The sequence below is a fragment of the Dama dama genome, chromosome 30, assembly GCF_033118175.1.
Source record: "Dama dama isolate Ldn47 chromosome 30, ASM3311817v1, whole genome shotgun sequence".
NCBI lineage: Eukaryota > Metazoa > Chordata > Mammalia > Artiodactyla > Cervidae > Dama > Dama dama.
Window position 1 is genome coordinate 54,512,733 of NC_083710.1, and position 16,756 is coordinate 54,529,488.

Sequence of the window (16,756 nt, forward strand, 5' to 3'; positions counted from 1 at the left end):
ATTTCCTAATATACCTTTTATACAAGGGAAAGGCTAAGGCAACTGAAATATATTTTCTTTGAAAAGTATTAAGTAATATATCATATTTTCAACTAACATTTTACAAACTTAAGATTACCTGATCCAAACAATTCAGCAGGTCACAAAGGCAAGCCCACTGTAAGGCAGGAGTTGGATAGAAAGAATGGAAACAGGCAGTGAAGGTATTATGACATTCCTGAAGGACAGCTTCTAGAAGACTCAAGGGTTGACTGAGATATCCTTGGGGGTCATTATCCAGTTTCACCATGCAGTGGTCAACTCCTTCGGACAAAATTTTTCTTAACAAAGTTCTGGTTTTTCCAATACATTCTGCTAATTTGCTAGTTTCTTCTACAACAGCTTTTCCTGTAGCTTTAAGAGGAGAAAGCAAATAAATAATTAACTAGGATAATAAATACGTATGAAAACACTCAACATATTTCAAGCAACTTCCTATATGGCTATTCATAACCTAGAAATGAAACAAGAGAGATCACATGTTGGTCCAAAAGTATTTCTTTTAAAAATCTAAATAGGGAAAAAAAAAACTTGCAGTGGTTTCAGCACTTAAGTCCAAATCAGTCATTAAAAATATTCTGATTTGACAGAATCTGTTTAAAATAACACTTTATTAGAGTAGATAACTTTAGCCTAATGTGACTTTTTGTTATCAGAATGACATGTAATCTATTATATTCTTTATAAGTAAATATGAGCATCACAACAAGCCAACCTTTTCCACTCAACTCAGGAGCAGGTTAAAATAAAGGCAGCTGGGGATCTTAAACTCATGGTAATCCCTATGCAAACCTCTTCAATGTCTCAAAACATTTTCTCCCCTTAGGTCATTAAAAAAAAAAATGCATCATACCTGACACTGGGTAAATTTCGCAGGTATAGACACGCAATAACCTCAGACAACAGGTGCCTACAAAGCGCAGTCTCTCTAAATCCAGAAGCGTAGCTGTAAACTGGAATCCTTTTAATCCTCTAAGTTCTTCAACTCCTAAGACTAAGGTGGTCCAGCTCCAGTGAAGAATACTCAACAATGACTCAAAACATTCCTAATCCAGAATATGAAAAAACAGATACCAATTAGTTTAAATCATACTATAGGCTGACTCAAATGGAAAGATGACATTCAACTTGAAAAGTTCATCTTGAAGTTTCTACTGAGTTTCAGTAACCCAAATAATAGACATTCTATTAGTTCATTCATTAAATGACCACTAGGAACATCTTTGAAGCCTAACAAAAATAAAAAATCACTTACTCTATATCTACATATTAAATTTTACAATACAAACTATAGCCAAATCTTGATAAACAAGTTAAGAGGAGATTAAAATTGACTTATGAAATACAAAAAACACTTATTTGGATCTTTAAAAATTCTAGAATATGGGTTTAGGGTGGTGAGCATAGTTTGCCATTCCAGTTGGCCTGCAGGTTTTATGATGCTTACATGACGATGGATACGACACGAATCTCAAAATAAATCTCATCTCTACCAAATCTCAGTCCTCTGGTGTGACAGTACCAAGAACAAAGGTTTGTAGTTTAAGTTTTTAAAGAAATGAATGAATAAATTTATTCTACAAAGATTACAATTACAATTACCTAATGACCACAAAACCACTTAGACATTAATATGAAAGAATTACCAGGCAGCACAAAAAAAAAGATCACTGAAAAAGACATAACAAAGGCAAAGATACTTATTGGGTCAAAAGACACCAAACGGATCTTAATACTGAAAGGATGTCAAGGTACCAAGGAGCCAAAGCTCTTATGAGTCCCTTATTCAAAGCACACCTGTTGGAAGGTGTATTTGACTTGATATATATCCAAATTTAAATGTGCTCACTTCCAGCAGAAATATTCATAGAAGTATGTAAGTATCAAAGACACATATTTACAGAGATGAATATAAAACCAACCCTCTGTATTCAAAGGTTTCGCACCTGAAGATTCAACAAACCAAGGATCAAAAATATTTAGGAAAGAAAATTTCCAGAAAGTTCCAAAAAGCAAACCTTGAATGTGTGGCATGCCAAGGATTATTTACATAACAGTTACATTGCATTAGGCATTATAAGTAACCTAGAGCTGACTTAAAGAACACAGGAGGATTTGTGTAGGTTATACACAAATGCTATGCCACTTTATATAAGGAACTTGAGTATCGAGGAATTTTGGTATATGTGGGGGGTCCTGGAACCAATCCCCCCTCAAGTACAAAGAGACAACTGTGTAAAAGTAAAAAACGAGACACAAACAATCCTTTGATAGGAACAGAATTAGATAAATTAGAGTACATCAATCTGCTGGGAATTCCTTGGCTGTCCAGTGGTTAGGACTCTGAACTCTCACTGCCGAAGGCCCAGGTTCTATCCCTGTTTGGGAACTAAGATCCCCTAGCTGTGTGGCACAATCGAAAAAAAAAAAAAGAAAGAAAGTACATCATTCTATGGAATACTATGCAAACATTAAAAAATTCAGACAGAGCTAGTGTATCAACATAGAATATCTGCAGTATGTTCGTCACTCAGTCGTGTTCGACTCTGTGTGACCCCATAAACTGTAGCTGGCCAGGTTCCTCTATCCTTGGAATTCTCCAGTATTCGCAAGAATACTGGAGTGGGTAGCCATTCCCTTCTCCAGGGGATCTTCCTGACCCTGGGATCAAACCTGGGTCTCCTGCACTGCAGGCAGATTCTTTACCATCTGAGCCACTAGGGAAGCTCGTCTGTCGTATATTTGATGAAATTTTTCATCAATTTCACTCCTTTGCATGTATCCAGAGAAAATCATTAATTTGAAAAGATACATGCATCCCAATGTTCATAGCAGCACTATTTACAACAACCAAGACATGGAAGCAGCCTAACTGTCCAGTGACAGATGAAGGAATAAAGATGCAGTGTGTATATAAGATACACACATACACACAGAACGCCTCTATTTTCACATTATTTTAAGTGCATATTCTTTGGCCTGGGATGTCAAAACTACTACAAACAAATCTCAGAACAAAACTGAACACTGGACAGAAAAGCTGAGATTTTTTTAAATGGCTTACCACTGAGACAGTTCTTGCAAAAGATCTCTTTAAAATATGTACAGGTTCACTGGTTTGCTGTTTGCCCTTTGAAGCACTGCCATCACTAGTTGGAAGTCTGAAGGTAGCAGACACACATAAACTTACATTGGAAAGTTCAATGACATTTTCTTCTCAAACATACATTTTTGCAATAGCAAAGTAAATTAAACATTTAAGTATTTTGTTAGGCAAATATCCCATTATGGGGTTTTTTATAAACATTTTCCATGCTAAGCAAAATTTTTAGCACATAAGCAAAGCAGTTCATCTTCTAAATGCCACCTTTGTAAGGCTGGGTAGTAGAAACTCTCTTCTCCTACCAGACAGCAAACATAACTTATGTTTTCTAGTAATGTTACTATTAAATGCTAGTAACTGTACCCAGGAGTAGACTAAGCAACTAGTAATGTTCAAAATCTACCCATGGCAAATACTGACTATAACAGATTGCAAAAGAGCAAATAAAAATCTCCTCTTGGAAAAAGTCAGGTTATACCATCTAGGTTCTTAAAGAGATTACTAGAAAAGATATGGAAGAGAGAATCACTGTTCTAAAGCTATTTCCTTTTATATTTACTACTTAAAATAAGAATGTTATTATTTAGTAATGGTTTATATCTATTTAAATTCTTTCATCCAAAAATTATTACAGTAACCTCCTAGAAATAGATGGATACACACATAGGCAATGCTCCCATATATGCCTCAATTCCCATAAAGTAAGTAAAATTCTTAAATAATATTAAAATATAATAGTATGTTATATGAACAAGCTATCATTTGATATTTTAATTAAAGGCAGAAACTTTTCAGCAGTAAGGGATTTTCCAATTCATTCTATCACAAGATGAACAAGAAACATAAAACTGTAGAATAAGTCAACTAGGCCTACAATAGAAAAGTCCCTAATACTCAGATTTCATTTCTCTAAGATAAATTTCATTAGTTTAAAACATTCTGAAATTGGTGAGAAAATCAAGACTAAAAAAATAAGTCATTAAAATATTATAGGCATAATATAGATAATGTGAATCACTAGTGACATTTTACTAAAATTAACCTTCAGGTAAAAAAATCCTTAAAGGTATACAAAACTTAGATGTTTTTGTTCTGTTTCTAATGGTATATTATAATGTGCTGAATGCTTCAAGTAATTTCTCCCTTACTATGTCACATATTTTATAGTAATTCTAGTGCATTATATTAAAAGAATAAACCATGTTAATTAACTATAAATATGCTAAATACCTGTATAATAATTGAGGTATCTGACCAGCATTAACATCTGTGCCATTATTTGATTTCTTTGAACTTTTAAACTGGAAAACAACCCTGAGAAAAAAATAACAATGTAACTAAAAACAACATGATTTAAGATTCATGAAAGGAAATGAAAAACATAACAATCATGTTTTCAAATTTTATGTAACTGAAGAGAAATTCATCCTTCAAGGGAAAAAGTAAAAGTAGAAAGACACTGCTGTGATTTCAGTTCTAGCTCCAAATAGCTTAATGCGTTAAATGAAAGACCCGAACCTGATTTGGAGCTACTGCCTGATCCCTCCTTTATGTTAAAGCTCAGCTTCAACTTCAACTTCAACATTTTTACCAAAATATTGATGTTTCAACATACAGTTTAAAATCTATTAAACTAGATACGATATAAACTTTAGCTTAAAATGCTATGATATTCCAAGGTTGAATCAACTGTATATAGGAATAATACAGTACAGGATCAAAAAGATCTCTTCAGTTTTACCATACAATCTGAAAAGGATATGTTAGGATAACAGACTTCATTTCTCTACAACATTCTACTTTGTACATTCAGGAACACAGAATTTATCTCATAAATTAGTCTGCTCTTTTTTTGGTCAGTTCTGAGTTGAATCAAACTATATAAAATATACCCAGTTCAAACAGCTAATGCTCAAGAATGATAAAGAATAAACTGAACTTCTCTTATTAATGATAGCTCTTTCATATGAATCAGAGTACAGAGTAGGCTAGACTTGGAGTCAAGAAACCCCAGGTGGAGATCTGGCTCTGCCACACAGCAGCTGTACAATTTGACGCAAAATTGTTTCACCTTTTGTCTCTTTATTCCCAACTGTAAAAACAGGGCTAATAACCCCTTCACAAAGTTGTTGAGAGCATCAAATGAGATATAATGTATGAAAGCAGTTTATAAACTGGGAAGAACTCTACATTTGAAATTTAGACAGTAAATTTCCCCTTACATTTTATTAAAACTATATCATCTCATATCATGAAAGCTTTGCAATCTGTATTTTCATAAACACTATCAAATTTTATAGCAAGTATATATTTCTTTTTTCTAGTTTCCAGACTCCTAACTATTCTTGTCATTTCCCTCTATGTAACTTCTAATTTTGGTATAAGGTTTTAAACATTGTAACAGCCAGAAATACATACAAATGCCAAGTGGCAAGAGCAAAGAATATCAGAATATCTTCTCATTTTGTCTTACTTTATTTAGCATGATATTACACGAATTTAATTTTTAGCTGGTCATATTATGTTCTAGACCTACAAACATTTTTTTTATCCTACTAAAAGACCTCTGAGCTTTCAAATCAACATTCAACTAACAAAACTGAGAGTTGCTTAAGTAATGCTGAAAACATTCTGCTTACCCATCATCTGTGGTAATAGAGGCTTGTCCGTGAGATCCACAGTCACTGCTGGGTCCTGACACTCGCGCCCAGGCTACATACCACCAGCCTGCCTGCAGGAGGACTGGTTCATCAAACATCATTGCATATTTTTCCCTAAGAGGAAAATCAGAGTGTCAAAGACAAGGCCTCCGCACTTCGTTGGTACAGACATTTACTTTTTAAAATCCTTTTTATAAGCAAAACATGAAATACATTGTATTATAAGATTCTTGTCAAACAACATTAAAAACCCTCTATTTTAAAAAGTCTGGACAGTGGAACAAATTTGAGTCAGCAGGAGTTAGGTGGATGAACTATACAGGAGACTGCTATACAGAGTGAAGTCAGAAAGAGAAAAAGCAAATATATATGGGATCAAGAAAAACAGCACTGACGAACATATTTGCGGGAAGGAATGGAGATGCAGATGTAGGGAACGGACTTGTGGACACAGTGGGGGAAGGAGAGGGTAGGACAAATCGAGAAAGTAGCACACAGGCACAACACACACATGTACACACACTCTATCATGTGCAAAACAGATAGTGGGAAGTTGCTACATAACACAAGGAGCCCAGCCTGGTGCTCTGTGACAACTTAGAAGGGAGGGGTGGCAGGGAAGAGGGAAACTCAAGAGAGAGGGGATATATATATATATATATATATATATATATATATATATATGATTATGGCTGATTCGCATTGTTGTATGACAGAAACCAATAACATTATAAAGCGATTATCCTCCAATTGAAATATACAAATAACAGTTGTGTTATGGTCAAGACATTTTCGTCCCCTACATTGTGAATTCTAAAATGTGCTTTAAAAATATAAAACTTTCATATTAAAATAAGATGACTTTTACATTTCAGTTGCTCAGTTGTGTCCAACTCTTTGTGACCCCATGGACTGTAGCACACCAGGCCTCCCTGTCCATCACCAACTTCTGGAGATTGTTCAAACTCATCTTCATCAAGTCAGTGATGCCATCCAACCATCTCATCCTCTGTTGTCCCCTTCTCCTCCTGCCTTCAATCTTTCCCAGCATCACGGTCTTTTCAAATAAGTCACTTCTTCGCAGCAGATGGCCTAAGTATTGGAGTTTTCAACTTCAGCATCAGTCCTTCCAATGAATATTCAGGACTGATTTCCTTTAGGATGGACTGGTTTGATCTCCTTGCAGTCCAAGGGACTCTCAAGAGTCTTCTCCAACACCACAGTTCAAAAGCATCAACTCTTCAGTGCTCAGCTTTCTTTACAGTCCAACTTTCACATCCGTAGCTTTGACTAGATGGACCTTTGTCAGCAAAGTAATGTTTCTGCTTTATAATATGCTGTCTAGGTTGGTCAGAGCTTTTCTTCCAAGAAGCAAGCATCTTTTAATTTCATGGCTGCAACCATCTGCAGTGATTTTGGAGCCCCCAAAAATAAAGTCAGCTATTGTTTCCACTGTTTCTCCATCTATTTGTCATGAAATGATGAGACTGGATGTCACGATCTTAGTTTTCTGAATGTTGAGCGTTAAGCCAACTTTTTCACTCTTCTCTTTTGCTTTCATCAAGAGGCTCTTTAGTTCTTCTTCACTTTCTGCCATAAGGGTGGTGTCATCTGTGTATCTGAGGTTATTGATATTTCTCCCAGCAATCTTGATTCTGGCTTGTACTTCATCCAGCCCAGTGTTTCTCATGATGTACTCTGCATATAAGTTAAATAAGCAGGGTGACAATATACAGCCTTGATGTACTCCTTTCCTACTTTGGAACCAGTTGGTTGTTTCATGTCCATTTCTAACTGTTGCTTCTTGACCTGCATACAGATTAGTCAGGAGGCAGGTAAGGTGGTCTCATATTCCCATCTCTTGAAGAATTTTCCACAGTTTGTTGTGATCCACATAGTCAAGGGCTTTGGCATAGTCAGTAAAGCAGAGGTAGATGTTTTTCTGAAATTCTCTTGCTTTTTCTATGATCCAGTGGAAGTGGCAATTTGATCTCTGGTTCCTCTGCCTTTTCTAAATCCAGCTTAATCATGTGGAAGTTCTCAGTTCATGTACTATTGAAGCCTGGCTTGGAGAATGTTGAACATTACTTTGCTAGAGTGTGAGATAAGTGCAATTGTGTGGTAGTGTGAACATTCTTTGGCATTGCCTTTCTTTGGGATTGGAATGAAAACTGACCTTCTCCTGTCCTGTGGCCATTACTGCATTTTCCAAATTTTCTGGCATATTGAGCGCAGCACTTTCACAACATCATCTTTTTAGGATTTGAAAGGCTCAACTGGAATTCCATCACATCCACTAGCTTTGTTCATAGTGATGCTTCCTAAGGCCCACTTGACTTCTCATTCCAGGATGTCTGGCTCTAGGTGGGTGATCACACTATCGTGGTTATCTGGGTCATGAAGATCTTTATTGTACAGTTCTTCTGTGTATTTTTGTCACCTCTTCTTAGTATCTTCTGCTTAGTTAGGTTCATACCATTTTAGGTATCATACCATAGTTAGGTTCATACCATTTCTGTCCTTTATTGTGCCTGTCTTTGCATGAAATGTTCCCTTGGTACCTCCAATTTTCTTGAAGAGATCTCTGGTTGTTCCCAGTCTATCGTTTTCCTCTATTTCTTTGCACTGATCACTGAGGAAGGTTATCTTATCTTTTCTTGCTATTCTTTGGAACTCTGCATTCAAATAGGTGTATCTTTCCTTTTTCCCTTTGCCTTTTGCTTCTCTTCTTTTCTCGGCTATTTGTAAGGCCTCCTCAGACAAGCATTTTGCCTTTTTGATGACCTTTAACTGTTATCAAAAAAACTGATAGTTTTTTCAGGAAGACTGAATTTTAAAATAGATTTATTCAACTGAAGTGTTCTGGGGGCTCTGGAATCAGATGGCCTGAGTTGAAGGCCTGGCTTTGTAACTCACTAGCTGCGTGATCTTGTACAAGTTACTACATTCTCTCTGTGACTCAATGACTCAAATTTCCTTATTTGAAAATAGGGATAACAGTAATATCCAGGTCATAGGACTGCTTTGAGAACTGAGTTGAAACAAAAAGTTTGGCTTGAGCCTGTCACACAGTAACTACACAAAAAATTTACTAAATTAGGAGGAAAGAAAAAAAAAATACATAAACAAATAAAGAGAATCTGATACACACCCAAGTTGAAAAGTCCTAGTAACGGAGTGGAGGGAATGTGCATTTATTGCAGCTGGGATAGAGAGAACAGAGGATACTGAGGAAGGGGAAGAACAGTTCTGCAGAGGTCTGAAAGTACGAAACAGGTATGGAACGGGCAAAGTGTCCAGTAGGATTAGAGCACCAAGACAGATAAAGAAGAGTAATAGGCAGAAAGTTAAAGAGGCTGTTAAAGATTATCGAAGTTCTCTAATGCTGGCCATAGGGATCTGGGCTTCATTAGTAGGCAAATGACGAAAATCTAGACGATTCTGTCTATATAAAACCATATACTGCATTTTTGACTTATAATCATCTGTTCAAAATATGACGACAGTGTTACCTTAAGGCTTTACTAAAAATTACTTAATAATTAACCTTCCTGAAATTTCCCTATCTTAAGGCTTTACTAAAAATTACTTAATAATTAACCTTCCTGAAATTTCCCTAATTTTCATTCATGGATAACATAAAAGTTACTGGAAAAGTATCTCCCCATATTGGTTAATGCCTAAAGTGAAGAAACAGTCGGAATTTTCTTTAGGTTTACTATTTTGTTCACAAAGTATTATCTATTGAAAGCAAACTCAATGCCTTATCACCAGTTTTAGAAAAGATACATTTTAATTAGCAAAAAGCTTATGAATGCCACAGGTTTTCTTAACATAGTGAGTGGTGAAGGACCGTGTGTTCCTATTATCATGAAGTTCCATTCATTTCTTTTTCACATCATCCCTGATTTATCATAGCACAGTGCTGAGGTAATTCTTGGGATTGCACAGAAAGACTCATAAAATCTGCCTCTCTTTTATTTAACAAAACCCTTAAAAGCAAGCATCCTGATTCTGGCTACTCCTGAGGTTTCAGTAAAGCCGGCCACCTCTCCAATGGTGCTATAACCAAGCAAACACTACAGGCCCGGTGTCAAGGTGTGAGAGTATGCAGGTGATCTAAAGGATGGCCCACTGTGACTACTGGACATAGTACACATAACGCTACTGGTAGTAAAGAATTGGACTGCATCACTAGAGTAGCATATCAGATGTTCTCTAAGTGATGCACGAAAATATGTGTGCAAAATATACATATATTTCCATCTCCAGTGTAGAAAGTCAATTTATCTTGTGAAATACAAATATGAAGGACACTCTAGTTTTAATGTACTATTGTTAAAAGCAACACTTACCACCTAGTACATAACTTAGTTTCTTAAGCATCTGATCACAGATTACTTAAAACTTCCTTTTTAAATCACGTTATTCATTTATAATAAACTTGCCATATCAAGTATGCAGCGATTACAATGAATACTGAAGAGATCTTTACCTAGCAGCACAGTCATAAGCCAAGACATCCGTCTCTGCAAGAAGGTCTCCGTCAGTTTCATGATCGCCTCCATCAGGACCTAGCTCAAACAGCTGGGGAAAGGAGAAGAGCTCATTGTGATCACAATCACATAAATCTGCTGAATAATGTGCTTATAATTTTGTGTCTTTAATATACACTGGAGATGACAACATGTAAACGAGTGCCAGCTTAAAAAAAAAAAATCTTATTTAGTGAAATAAACAAATCTATATATCTAAATTAAGAAACATATACAATGTCTTATGGTCTATATTAACCTCAGTTTTTCTTGCTTTATATATTCACCTACTTATATCAAATGCTCCAAAAATGTTCTTTATCAGATATAATAAACATCTGAAGGAGCTAAGAGAACTCTAATTTCTAAGTGAGCTTCCAAATGTAGTAGAATTTTGCCTTAACATGTAACTAGCTATGAGATCCTTGGATCCGGTTTCTTCATCCATAGAAGGGAGATGGACACACTAGCAGTGCCTACTTCATTGTAACTGTGAGAATTAAAAGAAATGATACTTGTAGAACACTCATATACCACAGCCCCCTCCCCCCCCCAAAAAAAGGCTAGAAAAATATTAGATGATGAATAGCAATAACAGAAGGTAAAGCACTCAGGTTACTCAGTGGTAAAGAATCCATCTGCCAATGCCTGCCAGTGTAGGAGATGTGGGTTCAGTCCCTGGTCAGGGAACTAAGATCCTACCTGCCATGGGCTCCAGAACTAAAAAGAAGCCCTCATACCACAATGAAAGATCCTACATGCCACAGTGAAGATGCCAGGAGCCACAAAACACCTGAAACAGCCATAAATTTAAAAAAAAAAAAAAACCCAACCCTGGGATAATCCTTTTTTTCCATGTCTCTCCACCAGCTCTGTATCTATTCTACTGCTGGTACCAAACACTGTCAGTGCCACCAGTGTTTCCAGTGTTACTAGCTGAAAGAATTCAATATGAACGAATTAATTCTTCTCTCCTTTCTCTCCTTGTTCTAACCCATAGTCCACAGTTAAAAGTTTTTGCTTTTCTTTAATAACCCATAGTTATCTTTTAAAAATGCATATCTGATTAGAATACTTCTTTAGCCTAAAAGTCTTCAATGGTTTCCCTCCTCTTCATTGTAAATAGCATGATATAAAGGTCCTTAATAACTTGCCCCTATAGCTCTGCTGTTTATGTTCAGCAAATAATTTTGAGCACATACTGTGTGCCAGGCAGGGTGGCAGGAATCAGGCATACAGGGGTACACAGGCAAACAACAAAAAATGGGGGCTGTTGGATGTACAGTTTTAAATAGGCTCATCGGGCAGTGGAGATCTTAAGGTAAAGAAATAGTCAGCCATGCAGGTACGGGAATAAAGATCTGTAGTCAGGGGGAGTAACAGGTGTGAAGGTCCTGAAGTTTGATTGTGCCCAGCATGATTGAGGAAGAGAGGCAGCCAGTGTAGCTAGACTGTGGTGAATTAACTAGTATAACATAAGGGCAGAGAGGTGATGAAAGTTAATTCCAGTGGTGCTTTTCAGGCCCTCGTAAGGCCTGGTTTTTATTCGAATACAAGACGACACTGCAGGAATCTGACAGAGGAGTGGCATACTCTGGTGCTCATTCTAAGAGAATCACTCTGCTCTGCGGAGAGCAGAATGAAGGGAGCAAGGACAGACTAGAGGCTACTCTGTGCTGACCCAAGTGGTCAGGGTTTGGACCAACCTCGTCCTAGGGACAGTTTTCAGAAGTAGTTAGATCCGGGATTGATTTTTGAAGTGCAGCCAACAATATCTGCTGCTAGAGTGAATGTGGGATGTCAAAGAAAGAGGACAGTCAAGAAGGACTTCAAGATTTTTGACCTGAGCAACTGGAATAATAAAGTTAATTCTATTGTGAGTCCGTTAAATGGGATGGGGAAGGACAACAGAATAGGAGGTTTAGAGAAGATGGCAGAAGCCTGGTTTTGAGTATGTTATACCCCAAATACCTGTTAGCTATCCACATGGAGATGCAGAGTAGGCAGTTGTATAAATGACTTTGGAGGTCTATTAAGTGTAAGAGTGATAAAAAGAAAAACACTTAAAGCCATCAGGCTGGATCACTGTGGGGTGACTAGACTTTAAAAAGATGTTCAAGACTTTGAGTTCTGGCACTCCAATATTTACAGATCAGGAAGATGATGAGTAACCAGCAGGAGACTAAGAAGAGCAGCCAATGAGACCAGAGCAAAGTGAAGCCTGGTGTTCTGGGAGCCATGTGAAGAAACTGTATCAAAGAAAAGCTCAACCGGATTAAATTGTGTTGACTGAGGCAAGGAAGATAAAGACTGAGGCTACAGTAGCATCTAACTGAGAAGTTTTTTATGAAGCCTGCTATTGAAATTAAGGAATAAACAAGTTTTCTTTTTCTCAGATAACGTGACAACAGAACATTCAAGCTATCAGTGAATTTTTAAAGACTTAAAGAATTTTAAAGAGTAGATCCTTTACTTAGTGTAACAGTTGGCCCTTTCTGACATGTATAGTGCAGTAAACTTATGACTCCTGATTGGTTTTTGACTCTCTACCAGATGGAATCCGTCCCCTTACTCACTTCATCCCTGGTCCCCATATGTCTGTGGTGATGATGTATGTTTACATAGCATCTGGTGATATAAACGCTAAAAAATTTTAAAGTCACATCAAAATGCCCCTGTATCTTGTCATTAAAATGGCTACAAGAAAGTAGACACAGAGAAAGGTACACAGAAGGTTGAGATTGACTGTTAATGCCTTTTTCAACCTAAAATTATTGACAAATCATTTTCTATTTATTTTACTCCTTTTTAACTCGACTTCTGAATTTTTCATGAGTTAATGATTTATTATTACTCTATTTGATTGTAGCAATGCTTCCTCAGGTCCTTTATTAGAGGAGGTATTCTACAAATTAATAAATCAAGTTAAAATCATTATCTTCAAACACAGAGAACAACAGTGTGAATGGACTGCTTACCTTAATTTTAGCAGTATATTCTCCTCTACCTCCAAACAGACCAAGACCACCAAGTAAAATATCGGTGTCGGCACTAAAACGTATAGCTTCCACGGAGTGAGCAGAGTAGCCCCAGCCCCCTCCATGACCTAAAAAGACGCAAATGATAATTTACATTTTAAAACATCCATATAATTCATTTATAAGACAGTATTTCCTCAACATAAATGTACATACTTTCAAACCTGTTTACTACACTATAATCTTCTTTGGAATAAACCTTCATCACTGCTTGAGTTTCCTCCTCTGTGCTCGCAACACCCATTTTTAAATCCTGCATAGTTGCCAAGGTATCAAGACAACCTAAAATCAAACAAACGAAAATTCAACTGCTTGAATGAACACTTCCCCTAGTATTCGTGATATCTGAGATGCTGGAGGCGATAAATTAAAACAGCAAACTCTAAATGTGCTCAACAAATTTATACCATGCTTCAATATTTCATGGAAGATACTTAAAACCAATACAAATTACCCTCTGCTTGCGTAATTATCATATTTAAATATATGCTGTATGACAATGTTTCGTGCAAAACTCTGAAAAGTTGCAAGAGCTTATTTGAGTCCTTACAAGGTCTGTCATTTATCAAACTCTATGAATCACTTCAGATTGATTCTTTTTTTCTTCTTAACAATGATTAAGACTTCAGATTGATTCTTAAGGTACTACTTGAGGAAGATATAGTAGCCTGAGATAAACTTAATCAATGCTAGTTTGGCATGTTTACAATGGTTACCAGATGTTGTAAAAGTGCTATATCTCAAATTAATTTATTAGAAGTAAACTTAATGTGCTGTGGAAAACTGTTACGTAAGAAGAGACAGAAGTGGTAATTATAAAATTCATAAATATTTTATAGAATTTATTTTAAAATAATGCATAAAAATTAAACACTGTAATTATATATTTGAATATTTAACCTGCTTCACTAAAGTTTATGTATTAATAGTAAGCAAAAACATTATTTTAAAAGATTTACCTGTTAGGAAAATTATATTCAGGGTTGCTTTATATTTGGGAATATATAAATCTTTCATGGTGTTGGTCTAAGCCTAATGTACTTTTTTCTGTAGGAGCAACCTTTTAAGTTAGATTAACCTTTTAAAGTTAGATTTAACTTATTTTGCACCTAGCACATTATTATTTAACAAACATGACAGAATGATACACAAATTTAAATACTCTTTTAAAAAAAACTCTTCAGGACACATTAAGGAAAATTAGTTGATGATCAGACACCAGCCCTACCTAAAATGTGCAAAGCTGCGTGAGAGCGGGTGGTGAGAGCCCTCGAGCCCGTCGGTAAGGCTAGCTCGGGACTCAGAATGCTGCATCGGGACTGCATGTCTGCTGCAGAGGGAAGTCGGGCATCGGCAACCACCGCGTTGTAACACCACAGTTCTCTAGAGCTTGGCCGAAACCTTTCAAGGAAAAGATTACAGCATCTCAACATACAGTTTCATTTTTAAAAAACTTATTAAGCAAAACTGATGACACAAAGAGAATAATATAGCCAGCTTAAACAGGACAAAATGTAGCTCATTACTTTCCATATCTGAGCTAAAAATATAAAATGATTTATGTCACCATAAAAAATTTGAACAAAACAGCAAATATGTATCACATTATTGCATGATAACAGAGCAAGAGTATATTTTAAAGTCTAATGTGTACTTAGAAATATAAAACTTTTGCACAGCAAAGCTCCATTAAAAAAAGTATAAAGTCAAAAGAAAATACATGAAACAAACAGGAGACTGAACAACAATATCCAGAGTGGAGAGGAACTCCTGCAACCCAACAAGAGATAATCCAAACCAAAAGTGGGCAAGGGACACAGAATGCTGTTCTTTGGAATGTAGATGCTGAATCTTACTAATCAACAGTAAAGCATCATAAAAACTATGAAGAACCCACAATGACATCCTGCCACTATCTCATTCCTTTCATCTCTTCCATAACAAAATTCTAAAAAAGCAGTCTCCACTTCTTTTATTTTTTAAGCTTTTTTGGGAAAAGCTGTTTTATCAACTACTGAGTTAATGCAAAAGAACAGTAACAAAATATTTTTAAAATAAAGTATGAAGAATAATGACATGATGTACACTAGTAAAAAGAACATTATAATTTATCTATTAAGTATCCTGTTGCCATCCTCCCTACTCAATTCCTTTCCTTCCCCTTTCAAAAGGAACAAGTATCTTGAATTTCAAAAGTTTATTATCTTCTTGCTTTTCTTTATGGCTTTCCATGTTTGTATCAAAATAGCATATTATTTAAGTTTTGTGTTTTGAACTGTCTATGAACACGATACATACTTTGTGTATTCTTTTGTGGCTTTCTTCCTTCAAACATAAGAATATTCTCACAATTTGTATTTACACAGTGCAATGTGGCTGCAAATTCACTCAATCTCACTGTTGTAAGGGAATTACCTCATGTGACTATATCACAACTGTTTGTCCATTTTATTATCGATAGCAGAATATGAAAACCATTCAGTCTTCTACTATAAAAAAATGCTGCTATGGACAATCTTTTACACAGTTTCTAAAGCACAGGCACAGAAGTACATGGGAAGGAAGAACAAATCCTCATTTTTTACAGCTGGGATGTCTACACAGAAGGCATTGATGCTCTAGAAAATCTCACTCATGTTAGACAGAGCTGACGTTTCAGATCAGTTTAGAAAGGATGATCTCAATCAATAGCACTTGATGATCCAAGCTTACTAAATATATAAGCACTTAAATCCAGCAGTCCCACTTTGGGTACACAGCCAAAAGAACTGAAAGCAGGATCCTGACGAGATATCTGTATGCTCATGTTCAGAGCAGCATTATCCACAATAGCCAAGAGGTGGGAGGAACCCAAACATCCTTTGCTGGGTGAAGGGATAAAGTAAATGTGGTAGAAACATACAGAGAACTACCATCCAGCTTTAGAAAGAAATAAAGAACGCCATCTGGTCACAGGCCACAACGTGAGTGAACCTTGATGACATGATCCTAAGTGAAGTAAACTCGTCACAAAATGAATCAGTGCATGACTTCACTCACGTATCTGAAGGCAAAGGCACAGAAACAGAGTAAAAGGTGGCTGTCAGGAGTGGGAGGGAGGGAGAAATAGGTGTTCTCTGCATACGTTTCAGTTTCACAAAGTGAAAATGTTCCGGAGATCTACTGTCCAACAATGTGACTATATTTAACACTACTGAACTGTACACTTAAAAATGACTAAGATAGTACATTTTATGTTTTTTTACCACAATTAAAAATTATTTTTAACACATACTTAAAAATAATACCCTGCAGAGAATAAATTCTATGAAAATATGAACTGCTGCTATAATTAGCAGCAGTTAATATTATTGGGTTATTGCTTTTTAATTTAATCTATCA

At 36.1% G+C, this 16,756-nt stretch overlaps 1 protein-coding gene across 2 annotated transcripts in view; it reads right to left on the minus strand.

Annotated features, from left to right (window-relative positions):
• The window catches only part of MYCBP2 (MYC binding protein 2), a 261,683-nt gene that overhangs the window by 121,628 nt on the left and 123,299 nt on the right, over positions 1-16,756 (minus strand). For both annotated transcript variants that reach the window (XM_061133295.1, XM_061133296.1), the window contains 9 exons: positions 14,604-14,776; positions 13,532-13,657; positions 13,316-13,443; positions 10,298-10,389; positions 5,782-5,916; positions 4,373-4,456; positions 3,104-3,200; positions 893-1,085; positions 119-393 (listed from right to left, as the gene is read on the minus strand). In XM_061133295.1, coding sequence (XP_060989278.1) covers positions 119-393; positions 893-1,085; positions 3,104-3,200; positions 4,373-4,456; positions 5,782-5,916; positions 10,298-10,389; positions 13,316-13,443; positions 13,532-13,657; positions 14,604-14,776 — 1,303 coding nt within the window. The remainder of the gene's footprint in view (positions 1-118; positions 394-892; positions 1,086-3,103; positions 3,201-4,372; positions 4,457-5,781; positions 5,917-10,297; positions 10,390-13,315; positions 13,444-13,531; positions 13,658-14,603; positions 14,777-16,756) is intronic.